At 44.0% G+C, this 19,326-nt stretch overlaps 2 protein-coding genes across 3 annotated transcripts in view; one reads left to right on the top strand and one right to left on the bottom strand.

The window, feature by feature from the left end:
• Positions 1-3,300, top strand: part of HDHD2 (haloacid dehalogenase like hydrolase domain containing 2) — a 16,625-nt gene extending 13,325 nt beyond the window's left edge. For both annotated transcript variants that reach the window (XM_009278432.2, XM_009278433.2), the window contains exon 7: positions 2,073-3,300. In XM_009278432.2, coding sequence (XP_009276707.1) covers positions 2,073-2,176 — 104 coding nt within the window. In that variant the 3' untranslated portion in view covers positions 2,177-3,300. The remainder of the gene's footprint in view (positions 1-2,072) is intronic.
• A 784-nt stretch (positions 3,301-4,084) lies between these two features.
• KATNAL2 (katanin catalytic subunit A1 like 2) overlaps positions 4,085-19,326 on the bottom strand; it is a 25,996-nt gene continuing 10,754 nt past the window's right edge. The window contains exons 9-14 of the mRNA XM_009278431.2: positions 18,962-19,080; positions 16,713-16,804; positions 14,706-14,816; positions 6,397-6,559; positions 5,279-5,381; positions 4,085-4,945 (exon numbers count right to left, since the gene is read on the bottom strand). Of these exons, the coding sequence (XP_009276706.1) occupies positions 4,806-4,945; positions 5,279-5,381; positions 6,397-6,559; positions 14,706-14,816; positions 16,713-16,804; positions 18,962-19,080 (728 nt within the window). The 3' untranslated portion in view covers positions 4,085-4,805. The remainder of the gene's footprint in view (positions 4,946-5,278; positions 5,382-6,396; positions 6,560-14,705; positions 14,817-16,712; positions 16,805-18,961; positions 19,081-19,326) is intronic.

Here is a 19,326-nt window from a genome sequence, read left to right as displayed (position 1 = left end):
GTGGTTAATGTATTTTAAAATACTTGCGTGGGGAAATCAGATGGGTTCTAATGTTAGGATGTTTGCCTTAGTGAAAAGTGAGGCTGCTTAAGAGTAATGGACCTAATCACATGAGAGATATAGACCGGATTTAAAAATAGTTCCCTGTTAAAATCCTCAAGATAATAAGTTCTTTATTTGGGGGATTTGTTTTACTAGCTGTTTCTGGGGAAGAGTAAGGAAGGAACTTTAACTGTCCAAACGAATGCTAGCTTGCATTATAATCTGGGGCTTTGTGAAAGTCAGCGGGAGCTTTGTCAACTTAAACGAAAGCCAGTTCAGGCCTTCAGCTGTAAATATCGGGGGGTTTTAATATAATTTTTGTACTTCCTTCTTCATTTAGGTTGATTTTGGATGGTGCTCCTCTTATAGCTATTCATAAAGCCAGATACTTCAAGAGAAAAGATGGCTTGGCTCTGGGACCTGGACCTTTTGTAGCTGGGCTGGAATACGCGACGGACACCAAAGCGACAGTGGTGGGGAAGCCAGAGAAAACCTTCTTCCTAGAAGCTTTGCGGGGGACTGACTGTGCCCCAGAAGAGGCCGTCATGATTGGTGACGTACGTGGGGACCAAATACCTTATCACTTGCCTGTTAACGTAGTGCCCATCTCCGCTGTGTGTCGTGCCTCCCAAATGCCACGAATGGATCTTTCGAAAAGCGCTGTGCTTAGACGAGGGGTGAAAACTGAACCATCAAACTTGCAGGATTGAACGTGTAGTCCATGGGGTCAGTTCTCTCGCGTCGGTCGCTATTTGATCAGGCAAAAAGCACGTAGTAAATCATTCCCGTGACAGTTTGTCTAACAGGTAGCTACAGGATTTGACTGCTTTTAAGTGGCTGATTAGTGATGTACAAGGCAGAGAACGTCATGAAAAACCTGTTAACAAATAGTGTCTGTGCCCACTAACCAGCTGATCTCCCGTTCTGTCCCAGGACTGCAGGGATGATGTTGGTGGCGCCCAGAATGCGGGCATGCGTGGGATTTTGGTAAGGACCGGTAAGTACTCGATGGATCGGTCATTTCGGGAGACAGCAGTGCACTCAGTGATCTGGCCCTGGGTACTGGCAGCCCCCCGTGCCCAAAGCAAAGGTTCGCTCTGAGCCCTGGGTCTGGCCCTGGTGCCTTGTAGAGGCCCGCCATGCCCGCGGTTTGTCACACCGAGGGGCTGCTGGGAGACCCCGAGTCCATCACCCCATTCATTTTGGGGTGAGTGCAGCAGATACGTTTCCTCAGCTGCAGCGTGGCAGCCTGTCAAGCAGTAGATTGCGATTAAGTCAGGATAGGCCATTATATTTAATGTTTCAACAACAGGGCTGGAGCACAGACCCCCGAACTGGGAGCTGGATGGTAGGAAGTAATAGACGTGGGCGGCTGATCTTGTAGGTGTGAATCTTTTTCCCATGACTCCAAAATCCCGAGCGCTGGTCGAAGAACAGAGAGAACTGTTACTGTGACATCTTTAAGCTTGCCAAAATCGGTCATAGCAATGCAACCTCTAATCATTCAGGAACTCTGATGGCATTCCCTAGTAATTACACTGGTAATTATAGAAGTAATTTTGCTTCAGACAAAAGTGGAACCCTAAGGGACTGGCGGGTATTATTGATGGTACCATGGACTGGGTAAGGTCTTTCTGAGGTGGCAGCTGCTCATGCCACACAGTCCATTATGTTGAAAATGAAAGCAAGTAATCCTACTCTTCCTCATAAAACCCAGAAGGGAAGATGATAACATTATTATTATTTCAAGAACCTACAACACGAATATCTGAACAGTCAGTGAAAGAATAGTGCTAGTACAGTGGAGTGAAACCAGTGCGTAAGTAACGCTAATTTTGAGCCAGAGCCACCCCTGGAGGAATCTTCTGTAAGGCTCGGTGGTTGTTTAGGGAAGACTTGTGAGATATTTGTTGCAGGGGAACCTCAGATGGGCATTCCTCCTGATCCGAGGAAGCTGTAATTTTCAGGGAAAAAAAAAAAGGATACCCAAAGGAACTTGGTAAATGTATGTTTTTGTTAATCTGTTACAGGTAAATATCGACCGGCAGATGAAGACAAAATCAATCCCGCTCCTTACTTAACCTGTGAGAATTTCCCAGAGGCAGTGGAACATATCCTAGAGCGTCTGCTGTGAGAAAGGGAACAGTTAGTTTGACAAGACCTCTGTTTCACATCATTTCCTTTACTCTTGCTTCAAAAATTAAGGCCACAGGATCAGTGCATGCATTGCATCAGAAACCTAGCCGTGAGCTCCTGCCACTCGAGTCGTGAAAGGGCAGAGGATCGGTGTGGGCCCCGGCCCAGTCACGGCAAAGCCCCTTTCCTGTAGTAGTTTCACGAGGCTGTGATGAGGGACTGCGGATACCTGGCAGGTGAGACAGAAAGGCTACAACCAGCACAGCTGCTTTCCTGAACGACGTAGGGAGCACGGCAGAGAGGTCTGTTTATTTCCAGTTTGCAAGAAATAACTGATGAAAAGCCCTGTCTGGAAAGTGTCACGTTCTTCTGCTGAATAAGCTAAACTGAAAAAAAACCCCACTGGAAATACTCAAGTAAATAAACCTCCAAGACTAACAGAGCCTGAGTCAGCCTGTAGTGATTTCACTGAGTATGATTCTGCTCTGCTCTAATTTAAAGGTAGAGATTAGGCACATTTAGAAGTGACTTTTAAATTAAAATATCACCATTGTTTAATAATAACTGCTGTTGAGATCTTTCCTCTCATTAGAACAGATCCTGGGTTTTGTTTTTCAAATTTTACATAAAATTAAAACTGTCAGCATTTTACAGATGTTTTAATTAGATGCTGTTATTAAAAAGAATGGTACAGAAACAAAAATCTGGTATTAAATGCCTTAGAGACTGTGAATTCTTGAAATTAGACTTCAGCAGGGTCCTATTAATGCTACAGTTGCAAAATTTCACTGTTGTTGGGGTTTTGTTGTTTCTTTTTAATGTTACGGGAAAAATCCTTCATAAGCCATGGGGACAGATTCCAGTTTTTACACAGTTGGTTAGCAGAGCTGTAAAATGAGATTTAATTCTGTAGTACGCCATGCTTTTTCTGTGCGCTAAAGCCACCGACAAGAACCAACTTTGTAATGATGGTAAATAGCTTTTCTGGTCCATTTGTGAACTGTAATAATCAAAGTCCTCTACAGTTGTTTTACAGTGCTGCTGAGTGTTAAATTATTAGATTGTAATTATACGTTACCGGAGTATTAACCTTATTGAAAATACAGTTTTGTGTTAATAAGCCTTGCTTGTTCTTGTTAAGAAAAATCATCGTGAAGAATGAATGGGAAGCTCTCCTTACGTGAAAGACCGTCCACCTGCAGTCTCACTTGGTGGGTGGTTACCTGCATTCAGATCTAATCTCTGTCCGAGACAGAACGTGTGGACGGAGTAGATTCGGCAGTAGAAATACAAGAAACAATAAACCCCCCCAGGAACAAAACCCATCTTTAGATACTGTTTGTGTGCCCTCACAAACTGTAACCTCCAGCTTTGAATAAATTCACGCATCTAGTGTTCATGCCAACAATTCTGAACCTGTGTTGGTTTCTGCTTGGAGTATGTAAGGGAGGTCTTTGGCCCGTAGTCAGAGTCGGGTTCAGGAGGCGAGAGACCTGTAAGCAAAATCCTGTGAAGACATTTCCCGTACAGACTTCTGACAACGTGACTGACGCTAGAACAAAAAGAGGCTGTCAGTGCTTCAGAGGTCCTGGAGCGTGCTGGAAAGCATGCAAGACCGTGGTACGTAGTTAGAGAGGCAGCTGCACGCAAGCCCATGCAAGGAAAACCCTGGCAGAGCTGCAAAGAGGATAACAGTCTCGCCAAGCAAGAGGGAGGGTAAGAGAGGGGCAGCCATGAGACCTGAGAGCCTGAAAACAGGACTGATTAGAATTTCTAATTAAGAGATTAAGGGACAGGTGGCAGTCCTGACTGGTTACCAGGCCATGGTTATAAGCAGAAAAGTCTCCAACTTGGCTAGTATTTACCACTGCGCTGCAAAGACTCGCCGTTTGCATTTTACGGCTGGCTGCGAACCACCAATCCAGTTTCTAGTTAGATTAAGCCTAAATCTGCTGATTTTCTACAATGTCTCCAAGTTCCTCTAATTCCTTGCCTTTTCCACCTTGGAAATAGCCCAAACCAACTGGAAAGTAACACATTTGGCACATCAAGGCTTTGATCTCAGCTGAAAACGATGACAAACGAACCAAATTTACAAGGCACTGCAAAGGTCCCGAATTTCATCGAAAGCAGCGACTTACGTTTCATTAAAAAGGGTACAGTCTCTGCTGGCAAAGCTACGCTGACTGCAATGCTCTAGCGAGTCGCAGAAAGGGAGAGTTACACTAATCATCTAGCTGTTCTTAACAAGCTTTCTGCTCCAGGTCTTCTACCTCAAACCTGTAAACAACTGTCACGAATAAAGACCGACAAGCAAGCAATCTCTACGTCTTTATACATAAAATTAAGGCTGGAGTCCTCATTACATACCAACTGCCATCACACTATTTCCACGAAGAATGTTTTGTGAATCGTCATGGAAAACGGCTAACAAAAAATAACCAACCAACCACCCCCCCATTGAATTTTGAAAGCGAAGATTTCCCCCTGACATTTCTCACTGCATCCTCTTTCCTGGAAACAACGGCACTTCCTTCCCCATCGCCGTTTGATCCTTCGGAGGCAAGGCGATGCCATTTTGGATAGCAAAAGTCTTGGAAGTTTTCAATCTTTTGGGGTTTTTCTTTTCAAACCGACTCAAATTCTCTCTGCCAAGCTGTGTACTTCTGGCTTAGATTCTTTGCTGACGGCTTGGTGTGGGCGATCACATCCAGGAAATCTGCTGTTGTGATCGTGTCTAATCGGATCATGGGTAAGTTACTGTTACCTAAAGAGAAGAGAATTGATTACTGTTATTACCAAAAGACATTCTTTCATGTCCCTGCCTAATGCAACGCTTCATATACGAAAACAACAGAATAAACCTAGTGAGATAAAGAAAAATTTGTATTTGTGCACAGAGCACAGATACTGACAGCCTTAAAAAAAGGCCTGATTTTCAGAAGCGTTAGCGTAGGTACATGTTTTAGAAATGTACAGTTTAAAACTTTCCTAGGCAGATAACAGAGCTCCACCTGCTGGGGTTAACGTTGTAATTTCTAGAGTTACAGCAGCAGATCAGCGTTTCCCGGATCGGATTCTCTACTCAGAGCTGCGGTACCTGGCTGAGGATTTTCAAGAGCATCGAAAATTTTCCTCACTGGTCTCATGGCTGCTTCCTTGCACACCAGTTTTATGTCTGAGCCGGAGTACCCGTCTGTTTCCTGTGACGGGATCAGAACGAGACGTTACAGCTTACAGGCTTACAAATCGGACAGGAATGGCATTTACAAGCATATATATTTATATATAATATTTGTAAAGTCTATTCCTGTCTGAAATAGATGTGTGTGTATATATGTACACACAAACACACATATTTTTATGTGTTCCCTCCCCTCAACGTTACGTTGCTTGTTCTTGTCTTGAATGCCCACAGTACCTTGTAGGAACAAGATACTGGGCATTTTCTTTCTAAAGGGCGATTTTCTGTAAGTCAAATAAAACTCATCTTTCTGTCTCTTAAAACTCATCTTTCTGTATCTGTTCCCAGCTTCCCTGTTAACAAAATAACTGTATTTCCTCGTTAACATCTACGAAACAAAAACCGAGCAGTATTGTCTCTGTGAACAGACATAAAAAGGGCCAACTGGGTAAGCTGTAAGATATTTTGAAAGAATTCAGGGTGTGACAAAGGGCTAAATGAAGAAAGCCTGGGTATCTCGTGAATCTTTTCACCAGCTAAATGCTCTTTTCTCCCGCAGCAGTGGAGCTGTGACAAACCTTCCCTACACAATTAAGTCTTCATTACCCCGATGAATTGGAATTGCTCCCAGCCTGGTGAGAAGAGTCATAAAATATACTGTTGCTGGAAGTCTCCCTGTATTTAAGGCTGAAAACTTGGCCCAACAGAGAGGATCAGAATACACCATTTTGCAAGCGGAGCTGTGTGAAACCAGCGATTTCCACGGCCAGGTAGGTGCCTGTGAAATGCTCAGCCCCGTGCCTTGCTGCTCTCCCTTTGGCTGGAGCCTCCGGCTGAGCTGAGGTCCTTCCCCCAGCTCTGTATGTCGCAGTTGCTGTATACAGAGGTGCCGTCCCAACCCTCTGCTTCCGACCGCTTCTGCTGCAACATAGTCCCACCGCTGTGGGTGATGTATGTCACTCTTGCTTACGGTTCCCACCCGGAAGGACCTCAAGCACCGAGTGGGCACTGTCCCTGCTGCGGTGCTGTCTCACCTGGCCCAGCAAGCTGTAGTCCAGAGCCGTTCTCAGCTCCACTCCTCCGCTGTTGCTCAGAGGAGGCAGCCAGTGCTGGATCATCACCCGCCGTGCCTCTTCACTTGGGAGGTCAACCAAAATCCTCTTCTCCAACCGCCGCAGCATGGCAGAATCTAACTCCCTGCAAGCAAAGGAGGAGAGGAATCGTCTCAGCGCGTCTCATTGCGGAGACATGGCTTTGACAGCAAGTTCCTCGCAGCAGGGACTGACATTTTTCAACCCCACCTGTAACTGTGTCAACCTAATTTTTTTTTTTTGGGGGGGGGGGAAGGATTAATTATCCAGTGTATTCCTGTTCAGCGTCTTAGCGATACGCTGGCTTGTGACAATGAGGCTTAACAATAACCATCAGAAGTTTTAGTTATCTTCCCTGGCTCTGATACTCATCTGCAGCATTAGGGACATGGTTTAGTGGACATGGTGGTGTTGGGTCGACGGTTGGACTCGATGATCTTAGAATCATTGAGGTTGGAAAAGACCTCTATGATTCTATGATTCTATGTCTCATCAGCAATAACCTCTCCCTTTCTCCCTTTGCTGTTAAGGAGACACTACAAATTGTCTGTCTGGAGCACTGTCAATACTAATTAATTGCTACTTCGTAAGGGATGCTTTGTAGGTATAAAATACAGACTGAAGGTCTTAGATGCAAGGGCCATGTTTATGGCAGAACAAGACATCGATCTGAGACTGTTCCTGCCATACAAATGATAAACAATACAGCCACAAAGGAAAATATCCTTATAAAAAAGATCATGTGAAGGATGGACAGGCTGGATAAATGTGTCAGTGAGCCAAAACCCACGATGCTGTCAACATCAACACTGATAAAGGTGTTTTGCCTAACAAAAAAAAAAAAAAAAAAAAAAAAAAAAGGTAAAATAGAAAAGATTGGGACTCCTCTTCATTTTTACTTGCTTGTGATGCACAAAGGAAGCTTGAAAGAAAAATGAACGTTTCTTTCCGTTCCTTTCTCAATGCATTTCATCACCATCTAGAAACAGTCCTTCTTGCCAGTGCCACCGATTCTGTCAAGCATCAGGACTCCTGGTATGCCCGACACGCCAGCTCCCCTCAGACACGCAGCCAAACAGTTCATTTTCATCTATTTTTTCCCCAAGTGCTTTTCAGTTGTTCGCATCTAACGGTAACACAACCAAACAACTGAATACAAATTCCTACTCCAGTTCATCCCTTGTCACTTGTGTAGTGGGAACGGTGTACAAGTACTCCAGTCACCCATACAATTTTCAAGAAGAGATAGCTGCTACAAAATATTTACTCACTCATAAGTCTCTGGTGCCTTCCAGGAGCTGCTCTGAGCTATTACCCTTCCAAGTGCTGTACCGATCTGTCTCTACTGGCCCCATTCAGTCACAGACTTATTATTTCAGTTTAAAATATAATTCAGTCCTCATACCTGCCGAGAAATTCTCATCGAGGGGAAACACACTTCAGTGTGTCTTGTGCGGACAGAAAAACCGGAGCCCTGAGCACCATTCCACCCTTGTCGGCTGAGCAGGAGGAGCCAGCTGTTGGCGGACTGTCCCTGCAATCTGGGACCGTAGGTACACTTAAATAAACCTGCCTCTACCTTTCCCGAGTCCCTGGGTGAAATCTTTTTGCCAGCAAAGTCAACATTCAAGCAACGCTTCTTGTATGAAACTCCTCTTTAATTTACAGGGAACTCCAAGCCAGCTCAGGATGGATCTGTAGCACACCAGTAGAGCTTATTTCTGGCACCTTTGGTGACTTCTCCTTATTTTTTAATAGCAAATGTTTTCTACTGGCATAGCACATGATAAAGAAAACCAAAAATGGGCTCCCAAATCCCCATCCAGGTGCCTGCCTAGGCTTCCCACAGACCTCAGCACGCCTGGCTCTCAGCTCAGCGGGAGCAGAAGTGTCCCTCTCCCCAGAAAGGACCTCTCAGACTGGGAGGGCTTGTTCCACGTGTGCTGAGCCAAGGGCAATGGAAGCAAAGGTTAGATAAACCAGACCAATAGGAACTCGGAGGACAACAGGAATTCACTCAGATCCATCCCAGTACTTCTAATCAAGGCCTCAGAAGTAAATACCAGAGTTTGCTAATCAGTGGCTGTTGGTATATTGACATTATTATTGATATTTTTAGGCTGTTCAAGATGCCGTCCAACATTCAGTGCAACGCCTCTCGCACAGGGTCCCACCCAGACCAGACAAAGAACCATTTTAGTCCCCACACTCCTTCCAAATGTATTTTTCAGCTCAACTTCTCCTGAAAATTGTTTTGCTTGGCAGGAAATAATTACTCTCTGGCTGACCAACCCCTTGGCTGTTATTTACCCATATTACCATCCTCCGCGTAAACAGAGTAAAAGTTCTCAGGGTTTTAGAAGCGCCCATGCAAGTACTCTAAACCGCCCTTGCAGGCAAAGGACAATCACAGCCAGAGTCTCTGCAAATACCCTACAAATCCTCTAAACGATGACGTTTTCCACCACTCCTCCCACTTCAGAGCACTCCTGGGGTGTCCCCCAAGATCACAGTTTCATGAGCTCCCTAGCCATGTTCTGTAAATACGTCCCCTGACACACAGAAGTTGCTCTGTTTATCCAGAAAGGTTACAGTGACCCTGCTTGTTGGTTAAAGAGGAAAATGAAGACATAATATTTTTGTTAAGTGTTTAGGTTGCTTGCCGAATTGTTTTGTTAGCGATCAAATGCAAGGTTAAGTGACATGAACCAGAACAGAATAATAAGCACTGAGCCAACCAAAATATCCTCTGAAGTAATAGCCAATAAAAGTGTTAAGAAATGCTCATGAAAAGATACACAAAGCTGTACGGGACCTATAAAAGCGGGTGACTTTTTGGAGCTCCCCCAGGTTGACATCAGGAGGCATCATGCCATGTTATCACTCCCAAATTTCACGAAGATAAACAAGACAAAACTCCTATTTTCATTTCCAGAAGGGAGAAGAGTAACAAATGCATTTTAGGTAGAAATTAAGAGCCCTCAACAGCTCCAGGGGTGAACCCAGAAACAGCAACAAGGGCTGACCGGTCCATAATTAATCCCTGCCCAGGGCAGTCGTCACTGCAGTGCTCTGGAGGAAAAGGCACCAAGAACGAGTGAGCTTCTCATCCTTCCCACCTCCCATCCTCCTGTGCAGACGACCCGGGCAGACCCCCCACAAGCTGAGGGCTTGTTCTCACTCTACATCTTCTCCTGCTCCTCTTAGGGCTTCCCCACACCGTCCTCCTCCGTTTTCCTTCCTCGCTCTCCTCCACCGTACACACCGTGCGCTGCTGAGAGTGAAGGAAAGGGCTCACTGCAGGGTAATCCCAGATCTGATTTGGATTTCGCAACCCACCTCTTCTTGAACTCATCTTGGCCGTGCGCTCACGGCTCCGACAGGACTCGGCTTGGACAGAAGGGAAGAGTCTATCAGCCTGCACCAAAGCTTCACCCACCCCGAGGTTGGGGAGGGAGAAGAAAGCAGCACTGCAATGGAAGTCGAATTAAATGCACTAATACATTAGGAAACATTCACTACGTGGTTAGGGGGTCACTTTATTTCTTCAGTAACGAGGCCTTTATTTTATTTAATTACGTTGAATCATTTCAACAGGTAATTTGTCAATAGAAAGTGCCTCGCTGATGAGTAGCAGGAAGCGAGGCTGGGCAGCAAGCACTGGCTGAAGAGGAAGATCAATAGCTGCAGTGCAGCTTGGGAGAGCGTAAAGAGCTTTGTTTAGGCTTCTTTTCATTCATCTAAAAGCAGCTTGGTACTAATTTTTTTCATGATCAATAAATATCCGAGTTAAACAAATCTCTTGAAATCCAGCTTAATCCCAAATGTTTGCAAGAACAAAGGGCTGTGCTGTGAAGCCACAACCTCGGACTGTAGTCTGAGGTATTTTGAAACTTTGTCATGAAATATCCCTATGCAGCTGAAGTCTGGGGTCTTCCAGTAGGACTGAATGTTGCCTAATACACATAAATATAATCTGTAAACATATAGTTGAGATCTTAAAGGGGGTTCAAACCCCACCGACCTCTCTGGAAGCAGACGCTCCCAAATTCCTCGAGGCTGTGAGCCTCAATGACGACGTAAGAAGATGCTCATGGCTTTCACTAGCTTTCCATCCCCCTTTCTAAGCATACACTCACCCACATCTTAAAAGCATATTCTCTGCGGTAGGCACAGGTCTGCCAGACAACCTAGTCATTACACTCATAGGTTGGATTTGCTTAAGAGAGGGCAAAATCCAACCTGCCCACGAGCAATGTTGAGAAAGTCCAAAAGGAAATTCTAAGCTCGCGGGTAGAAAACTTTCAAAAGCGAGAGCTGGCTTCTCACAACGTCCCAGCTGCCACCCTCGTACCAACACAGATTGCCAGCTTGCTGTGGGAACAGTTCCCCCAAAATAGAAATCTTGTCATTTTGGATCTACCTTAAAAAAAAGCTGTGTTATTTTTGATGTTTCAAAGAAGCAATTTTGCAGATATTAGCACTTCAGAATTGCAAAATGATCCAAAATGAAATGTGTAAAACACTCAAAACTGTATTCTGTAATTTTTGCATGACTTTCCAGAAGGAGTTTATCAGTTGCGTAAGGCAGACATGGTAACAAGACACACGCAGGAATCTCTTTCCACAGAAGCAGAGAGAGGTCAGCCTCGCGCTTACGTTAACACATCTCCAAGATCCCTAGATCCAGCACCAGCCACACGGTGACCTTCAGACCAGCTGCTATCTCTGAACTCTTCCTCAGTGGGTTTCAAATACCCAATTTTTCCTTTCAAACCAGTGTGCAAGAGTAGAAAGACACGGATCCTCTAAAGACATCTGATCTTTTTTAATACTGCCATGCTGCAGCATTACATGTGAAGCTTAGCTACTCACAGGATAATTTGAGAGACCACGGAAAGGTGGTCTTTGTACTGATTTGAATTCATGAGTTTGTCCAAGGCCTAAATCCCCCAAACCAACACACAGACTCCGCTGTTATGGCTATAAAAGCCAGCGATGGCTTTGTACTCACGCTAACGGTCCAGGGTAGGAACCAGCCTAACTCGTACATCTCATTTCTACATAAATTTGAGGTGCCCACAGCGCCATTCTCTTAGTTAAAGAGCCTGAAAGCCCTGGGCAGGCCACAGGGAGAGGCAGGTGAAAACCTGTATATGTCGCCTTCTTGGCACCTGAATTTCAGCAGGTGAGATGTCTGCCTGGTGGCTCTCGGAAGCATCCTTCCTTGACTGTATGGGAAACATAAGGTTTTGCAGTAGGAAAGAAAATGTAGAGGGAAAGACAGACTTGTAGGAGGTGGTGGACTGGATCTCTTCCCACGATGGACAGAAACTCCAGAAGAAGAACCCTGTAATTCTCAAGTGACTTCTTAGGTATTTATTTTGTCTAATTTTCATGAGGGATAGTGAAGGGTGACACACCGCTTGTTTCTATGCAGCAGCTGTGCCTCTATGCCTAACTTAGAAGACCACTCCCCTTAGGCTTTCTTACATTCAGAAGAGAGAAATACTTTGAATTACTCTCACGGTACCTAATTAGGCCCCTGCTTTGATGTACACCGTCACATGAATGGCTGAGGTTGGAAGGCATCTCTTGGAGATCATTTAGCCCAACCCCCTGCTCACATCAGGGTCAGCCGGAGCAGGTTGCTCAGGGCCGCATCCAGTCAGGTTTTGAGCATCTCCAAGGATGGAGACTCCACAACCTCCCTGAGCAACCTGTGCCAGTGTTTGACCACCCGCACTTGAGCTTTCATGGGATTCCTGTGGGCTCATTCCTCCAGCCTGCCGAGGTCCCTCTGAACGGCAACGCAACCCTCCGGTCTATCAACTACTCCTCCCCGTCTCGTACCATCTGCAAACTTGCTGAGGGCACGCTCTGTCCCATTGTCCAAGTCACTGATGAAGATGTTAAACAGCACTGACGCCGGTGGGTCTCTCAATTGCTCTGAATTGCTGCATCTGTTGTTCTGCTGTCGACTGTCTCATAGCAGGGGAAACTTGCCTCCTACCTTAGGTGCCAAAATTATGTGATGCGAACACTGCCCACAAAGTTCACGAAAGATGACGGGCTGGGGTAAAACCACCCCTTTGTTCCTCACGCAGGAAATACTGTACGGCAGAGCCGTCCACAGAGCCATGGAGACCTGGGGACCCACATTCTTCTGCGTCTCTGAAGGACTCGGGCTTCTCAGCACCAACGTGTTTTGAAATGGGCCAGGCTTACAGGCCCCATGGGAGTGATTGAAAATATTACTTTTGGGCCTCTGTTCTGAGGCACCGACATCACTTCTGTTGTTTAATTCTCTTTGCCTGCTCCCTTGGCCTTTCAACCAGGCCTGCCAAAAAGGGGATCAGCTGAGGAAAGGAATGAAGCATTACCACAAACTTTGTGAGGGAACGTTAGGTGGTGTGTCATGACCGAGAACTGCATACGTACATTATACAAAATAAAATACGCACTGGGAGTTGATGCTTTTTTGTAAGTACTCAAAAGCAAGCAGCTGTGGTTACACACACTGTGTCATTCAGACTCAGACACTCCCTACGGCCAGCAACAGCCTGCTGATCACAGCCCAGAGCCCTCCGGTCACACGGAGAGGCTTTTCCAACACGTCTCCCTGTGTCAACCTCATGAGAATCAGCCAAAAATCACTAACCATGAAAAACAATCCGAATGAAGCCTGTGGTTTTGTGGGTGCAGAGCCCTCACTTGCTCCCGGCCAGTTTTGGATGCCCTGCTCTGCAGCTCTCACACCGTCACATCAATGAACAATGCGCCTTTCAGTCACATTTCAAGTATCGCCACTTGAAATGCTGCAGAGCTGCGGCTCACGCAAGGTCATTCCCGGGAACACCTGCCATTGGGCTCCACCAAACGTTTCCCAGACCATGGTTTGAAGTTCCCTGGAAACAGGACTGCTGCCTTCTCCTTTTCAGACTCCTAGCTTGACCACCTCTACGTGCGAGAGGTGATTAGGCCCACTTAGGTCTGCACGCCTTTAGGGACACAGATACCAAGAAAAACCTCAGTGCTGTGATGATCAACAAATTGCAAAACGTTCAGTCTGCCCGCAGCAGACACCTTGTATTTCTCTGCTTCACGTACACTTCAGAGAGAGGAGGAAGCATGGAAAAAACCCCTTCTTATGCCTAACTCATCTTTTTTGCAGACATCTGCCTCCAAGACTGTCCCTCACCAAACAGATAATTTCCACAGTTTACTTTGCTGAGGTTCCCCTCTCTGCTTCCAACGCCCAGATTTCTCTGTTGGGAAAGATGTTCTCCCACTGAAGATTTCATGGATTGGTAGCCCAGGGACAGGGGGAATCTCAGGGCAGGCAGAAATCCACAGACTAGTTCCAGACCTACGAAAACAAGCCCGTCATCAACGTGCTTCGATTCCCTGTACAGGTGTTGGCTCCTACTCTGGGAAATGATTAGTGAGCTACAAATCAGACTGTTAAAAATAGCTGTGCTTAACCAGCAGCCGTTGTTTTCCCCATGTACCATTTGCAACCATTTGATAATGTTTTGTATGAAAGAAAAAGATATACTACACTAGTTCAGGTGAATGATCAAGCCAGATCAACATGCTGGCTCTGACAGTGGCCACGGGAGACGCTACTCAAGGAGAGCACGTGAGCTGGCCATTTTCTGCTGTCTGTTGGACCCCCCCGAGCATCCGCAGTCGTTACACCACTAACGTTACCTCCCTACCTCACCCTCTCCCGTCTGCCTTGTTCTCAATACGTCCTGCCCATTTTGAGAACCAACATGATGAAGCGCCCTAGTCCCAATCTTAAACCGTTTATTCTTCTGTTCTAAATTATGTTAAAGAAACTGAAGAATTTTGTCCCTCGACGTTTAAAAGTCACGTTTGATACCAATAAAATCCAGCATTCCTATTTATGGAGTATCCCTCTAAGCACTAGATGTTTTAAGCACCTTACAGTTCCAGGCTGAAACCCTTCTTAGCTTAAACATAGTAAATAACTTGCCTATGAAGTCAAATACTCCATTTTAAATATTAGCAGCTGGTAGCACCAGCATATGTTGACTTTATTATGGATTATTCTCATGTGGCACAAATAGCAAGAACTGTAGAGTTTAAAAGTAAAAGCTCCAAATTAATCTTTAAATGCTTTAACCAAATATCAAGGCTTTTTCTGCAAAAGTCTAAATAAAATCTTTATCTGTGCTTAGAAGCTCATGCAAATGTATTCAAAATGTACTCTCTGGATCTCTTACCATGGCAGATTGGAAGCTGCTAAAACAAATACAAGATCATCAGATCGGGCCAAGCCATCCATCTGCACCAGTAATTCTGTTTTCATCCGCCGACTTCCTTCATGTTCACCACTACCAAGATTCAGAGAAATATTATTTGCTCAGTGCATTAAAGTAATCATCTTTATTTATACAGTGTCATTCACAGCAACTGAGCCCTTGTCACAGTTTTGCCCCAGTTCAAAGCATGATTAAGCTCCATTAGCTAACATCTAAGCATTAAAATCAAGCTTTCTAATGGTTACTTAAATGGACTCTTTTCAGTGCATTAAAGTGAGGGGAATTCACTATTACTGAATCCAAAGAAAACATTTATTTTTGTTTTTTTCTTCATATTAATCTCCGCGCAACATTGACGTTTACTGGAAAACAGCTAAGGCTTTGATTGATTGATCTATATAAGAGAATTTTTATAATGCGATAGTTGCCATGAAATAACTAACGCACCTACCCACGCAGGGCAACTACTGGCATTTTTCTGTGAGTGAATGTTAAGTGGCCACAAGAAGATACACCTACCGCTGAATTCAGTATTTTGCAAAATGTTCTATCAAAAGCAAACAGAAAAATACGCCGTATTGAAATGAATTTAAAAATGGGGCAGAGACCACACAGAAAGGATCCTTCCTCAAAAAGAGGAGGGGAACTTAAGCAAAGTGCTAAGAATCCTGGCCCTGATCCAGGTAACCAATTTTGCAGGAAACCAACGCGAACTCTTGGTCCCAGATGTGGAGTTCTTGGAAACTCCTGGATCAAACCCAGAGAAAACATCAGGGCCTTAGATGGTAAGAGCTACAATTCAGGTTTAATGGCATATTTCTGCAAACGCATCCACACATCGGTGCCAAGTCAATATTTAACAGGGATATGTAAAAATAACTACATAATCTTAGATAAAAATCCTTATTAAAATACGTAATTCAGTGATGTTAATGAGAGCTTTTAAAACTATATAGGAAAGCAAAATTTGGCCCATAATTATAGCTATTAACTGACAATTATTACAAGTTGTATCTTTACAATATGGCATATTCTATTTATAAATCTTTGTGAGCATATAATTTACAGTACATAAAATCCACTGTAATGGGCCCCTAATGGTTATAACAATGTTTTTATATTTTTCCTGCTTCTTCCCCATCCCTAACCTTTTCAATCTGTTTTCAACTATAAACTGTCTACACCATGGGTGACAAGAATAACATCCTCCCATTCCTGCATCTGGAAGTCCTGACAACGCCACCAAAATTTCTCCCATGAATGAAAATCCCGTTCCACCGCGTCCACTCCATCTTACCCTGCTACGACCAAGCCTGTCCAAAGTGTCACAAAATCAGCTGCTTCTTACTCGCCTCTAACAAAGTCATCTGTTGTTTCGCCCCCACTGCCTTTATTTCCACTTCAAATCCCTTATTTTAACATTGAGCACCAGCGGTTGTACACTCTTGCACCTCCCTCCTTCTCCCAGTCTTGCTGGACCCACAGTCCCTTGCTAATCTTCACACAACCTGGCTTTCACGCTCGCTTCTCTACTGATCTCATCTACTGCGAATGAAACCACCACTACATCGCGCTCTTTGAATCCCCACAGCGCATGCAAGGCTTCCATGAAGCGGTACTGTCGGAGCTGACAGGCATTCTGACAATTACACACTACAAGGCTCCTGAAGTTGACAACGGAACAAAAGAAAAATTGCTTAATAAAAAGTCAAGAAAATTACCATTATCATGTGAAGTAATTACAACGTCTTGTAATTACAAAGACAAGTCTTTCAGGGGGCCACTCGTGCTCCTGTTGAAGTTTATAGAGTAGCCTCAGGCTTTAGTTCAGCTAAGGTTTGTTTCTAAGAGGTACGCTCTATGATTAAACATCAGTCAGCACCTGAACACACACGCACTATTGAAAACATGCAGTCAAGGGGGGACAAATATTCTCCTAAAGCCATAGGAAGCGGTCTCATCAGTTACCCAGAAGCAGTGGCTCTTTGACTCATGACTGACTCCAGCTCATCCAAGAAAATTGTGGAAGGAGCATGGTACCGGGCAAGCTCAAATAACACCTGTTTAGAGAGAAGAGTAAATGTGAAAGAAAGGATAAACTAACACAAAAAGGCATTAAGGGCCACAGGCACAGAAGATAAGTAACAGTAGCCACGTGCCTAACTTCTAGGACAAAAAGGGATACCTGCTGGGAAAAAGCTCTGGCTAGGCTGAGGGTCCCTGAATCCTCTCAAATTCTGAAAGGTTTGTAAAGAAGATATAAAGAACACAGGCTTGTAATCCTGTCTTTATATGTAAATCTTGCTGGCTAAATCCTATCGGAGTACCCTGTGAATAATGGGATAGAAGAAAATGATCCATCAGAGGATTCTGGGAACTCCTAAACTGATATCAGAGATTAAACATCCGTCTTTCGTTGTTGCTCCATTTGTAGTTTTTTAAATAAGGATTTGAGAAAAAAGAAAAAAAAAAATCAGCTGAACCATAATGAAAGAAAATGGACTGATTCTCTTGATAAGAATCAAGCAGTTCTTTTGGTTTTCCTGGTGAAAACAAACAGAAACTGCTTGAACAATCAAGATTAAAAAATGGAATATTAAGCTGACACAAAAAATCCGGGTCTGCCCTTTGGAGAAAGAAGTTTCGCCTATTTTTCTGTAAACATGGAGAGGCTTATATTAGCGGTAAGAACATATCGTCAGTTCTTCTTCAGTGAAGTGTTCTTTGAGTTTTTAAATAAATACCACTAACAATATGTATTAATCCAGCACTTTTTAATCTGAACACTTAAAAAAATGAATTTAAAAAGATATATATTATTTTCTACACTTTGGATATGAAGCACAGGGTTGAAATTATTTGCCCAGAGTCACAAGTAGTCCATGACCAGTCTGCAATTTTACTACAAATCTAGAATATAAAATCACACCAATAGAGCTGAGAACTGAGAGAAACAGGATGAGTGGACATGCCTCCAAGTGACCACAACACCCACATATACTTCACACAACTTCAGAAAACTCCTGCAGCAGCCTCATGTGATTTTAGGATATAAATTCACACAATACTTTTCTTAGAGCTGTCCTGATCCACAATCCATTTCTGGATTCTGCCAAAAACTCAATGAAGGGTAAAATGCCACAAATTCAATATCGTGGCAAATGCTGCAGCATGTTCACAGAAACCTTTTGGAGGATGGTGTCAAAAACCAGACAGTCCCATCCCTACTCCTGCCAGAAGGGAAACTTCTAGGAAGCTACTGAGACAGATGTCAAGAGGATCAATAACATAGGAGGTGAATGTCAGAAGAAAAATGTGCCATTTTAAAGGACAAAGGACACAGGAAGAATAATTATGTCGCAGACATTGCCTAAATTTCAAGAGAGATTAACAATGCTTGTAATGCCATTTGCCGAGTGCAATCTGTTACAATTACTCATTTTCAAGAGCTCTGTATCTATCTGAAGTGTAGCCCAAGAGATGAGCGTAAAGGAAGGCTAAGAGCTTGTGGATTTCTTACACTGAAATGGTGGATATTACGGAGAGATTAAGATGGGCATCTTAGGGCAAGGATGCTACACCTGAATCCCTGAATTTTTCTGTACCACAGTTGAGCCATGCATGCTACTTGCTAGTCTATATGCAAAAATACATTTACCCATTTACCATCAAACTACCTTCCTTAAAACATTACATCTGTGTTTGACTAATAAGATCTTTGTGACAAGGGAATTCTTTGCCAATTCTGTGCCCTGAAGATTAAGAATAGTAGCAAATTTGGGAATCTAAATAACATTTTGTAGGGACTCTAGGAGCCAATCCTCACAGAAAGGATATGAAGCGCTTTGAAGGGGTCAGTAAGCAAACACCCTTTTAGTTAGGAAAGCGCTTTGAAGGGGTCAGTAAGCAAACACTCTTTTAGTTAGGAACTCTGTCTCTTATTCAGTGAGTCAAAAATCTTTGCTGCCTTCAGGACATTTGCTTCATCTTGCATTACAGAACTAAAATTCCACAGCCAGAATCCATCCACTTCTGCAGAAGTGATGTTATTGCCATTTTAAGAACTAGATAGGAACAGAGTCACACGTTTTGTCCAAGACAGGAAAGATGATGAGTATCAGAGGAATACTCACTTTCCAGTTCTGTGTTAAACTCCAGTTCTTTAAGTGGGAACCTGGTGTTTGTTTAACTATAATGAATAAGATAATAATTCTTACCCGGACCAGTTTTTCTGAATCACCCCTCCATTTGCTGACAATGGTGGATGCTGATATGTTGAAAAAGGTTGTGTTGCATTCTGTGGCAACAGCCTTAGCAAGCAAAGTTTTTCCAGTACCTACAAACAACAGTGTTGAAGAAATTCACTCTCTAAAGAAATACAATGAAAATGTTTGAATAATTCCCCTCATCCTACTATCACTCAGATAAAAACACTAAAATAGAAAAAAGTCGTAGAATCACAGAATCACAGAATGGTTTGGGTTGGAAGGGACCTCTAAAGGCCATCTAGTCCCACCCCCCTGCAACGAGCAGGGACATCTTCAACTAGATCAGGTCGCTCAGAGCCCCGTCCAACCTGACC

Source organism: Aptenodytes forsteri, unplaced genomic scaffold (genome assembly GCF_000699145.1).
Source record: "Aptenodytes forsteri isolate BGI_AS27 unplaced genomic scaffold, ASM69914v1 Scaffold178, whole genome shotgun sequence".
Lineage (NCBI taxonomy): Eukaryota > Metazoa > Chordata > Aves > Sphenisciformes > Spheniscidae > Aptenodytes > Aptenodytes forsteri.
Note: the sequence above shows the minus strand (reverse complement) of the source record. Positions and strands in the feature narration are given on the sequence as shown.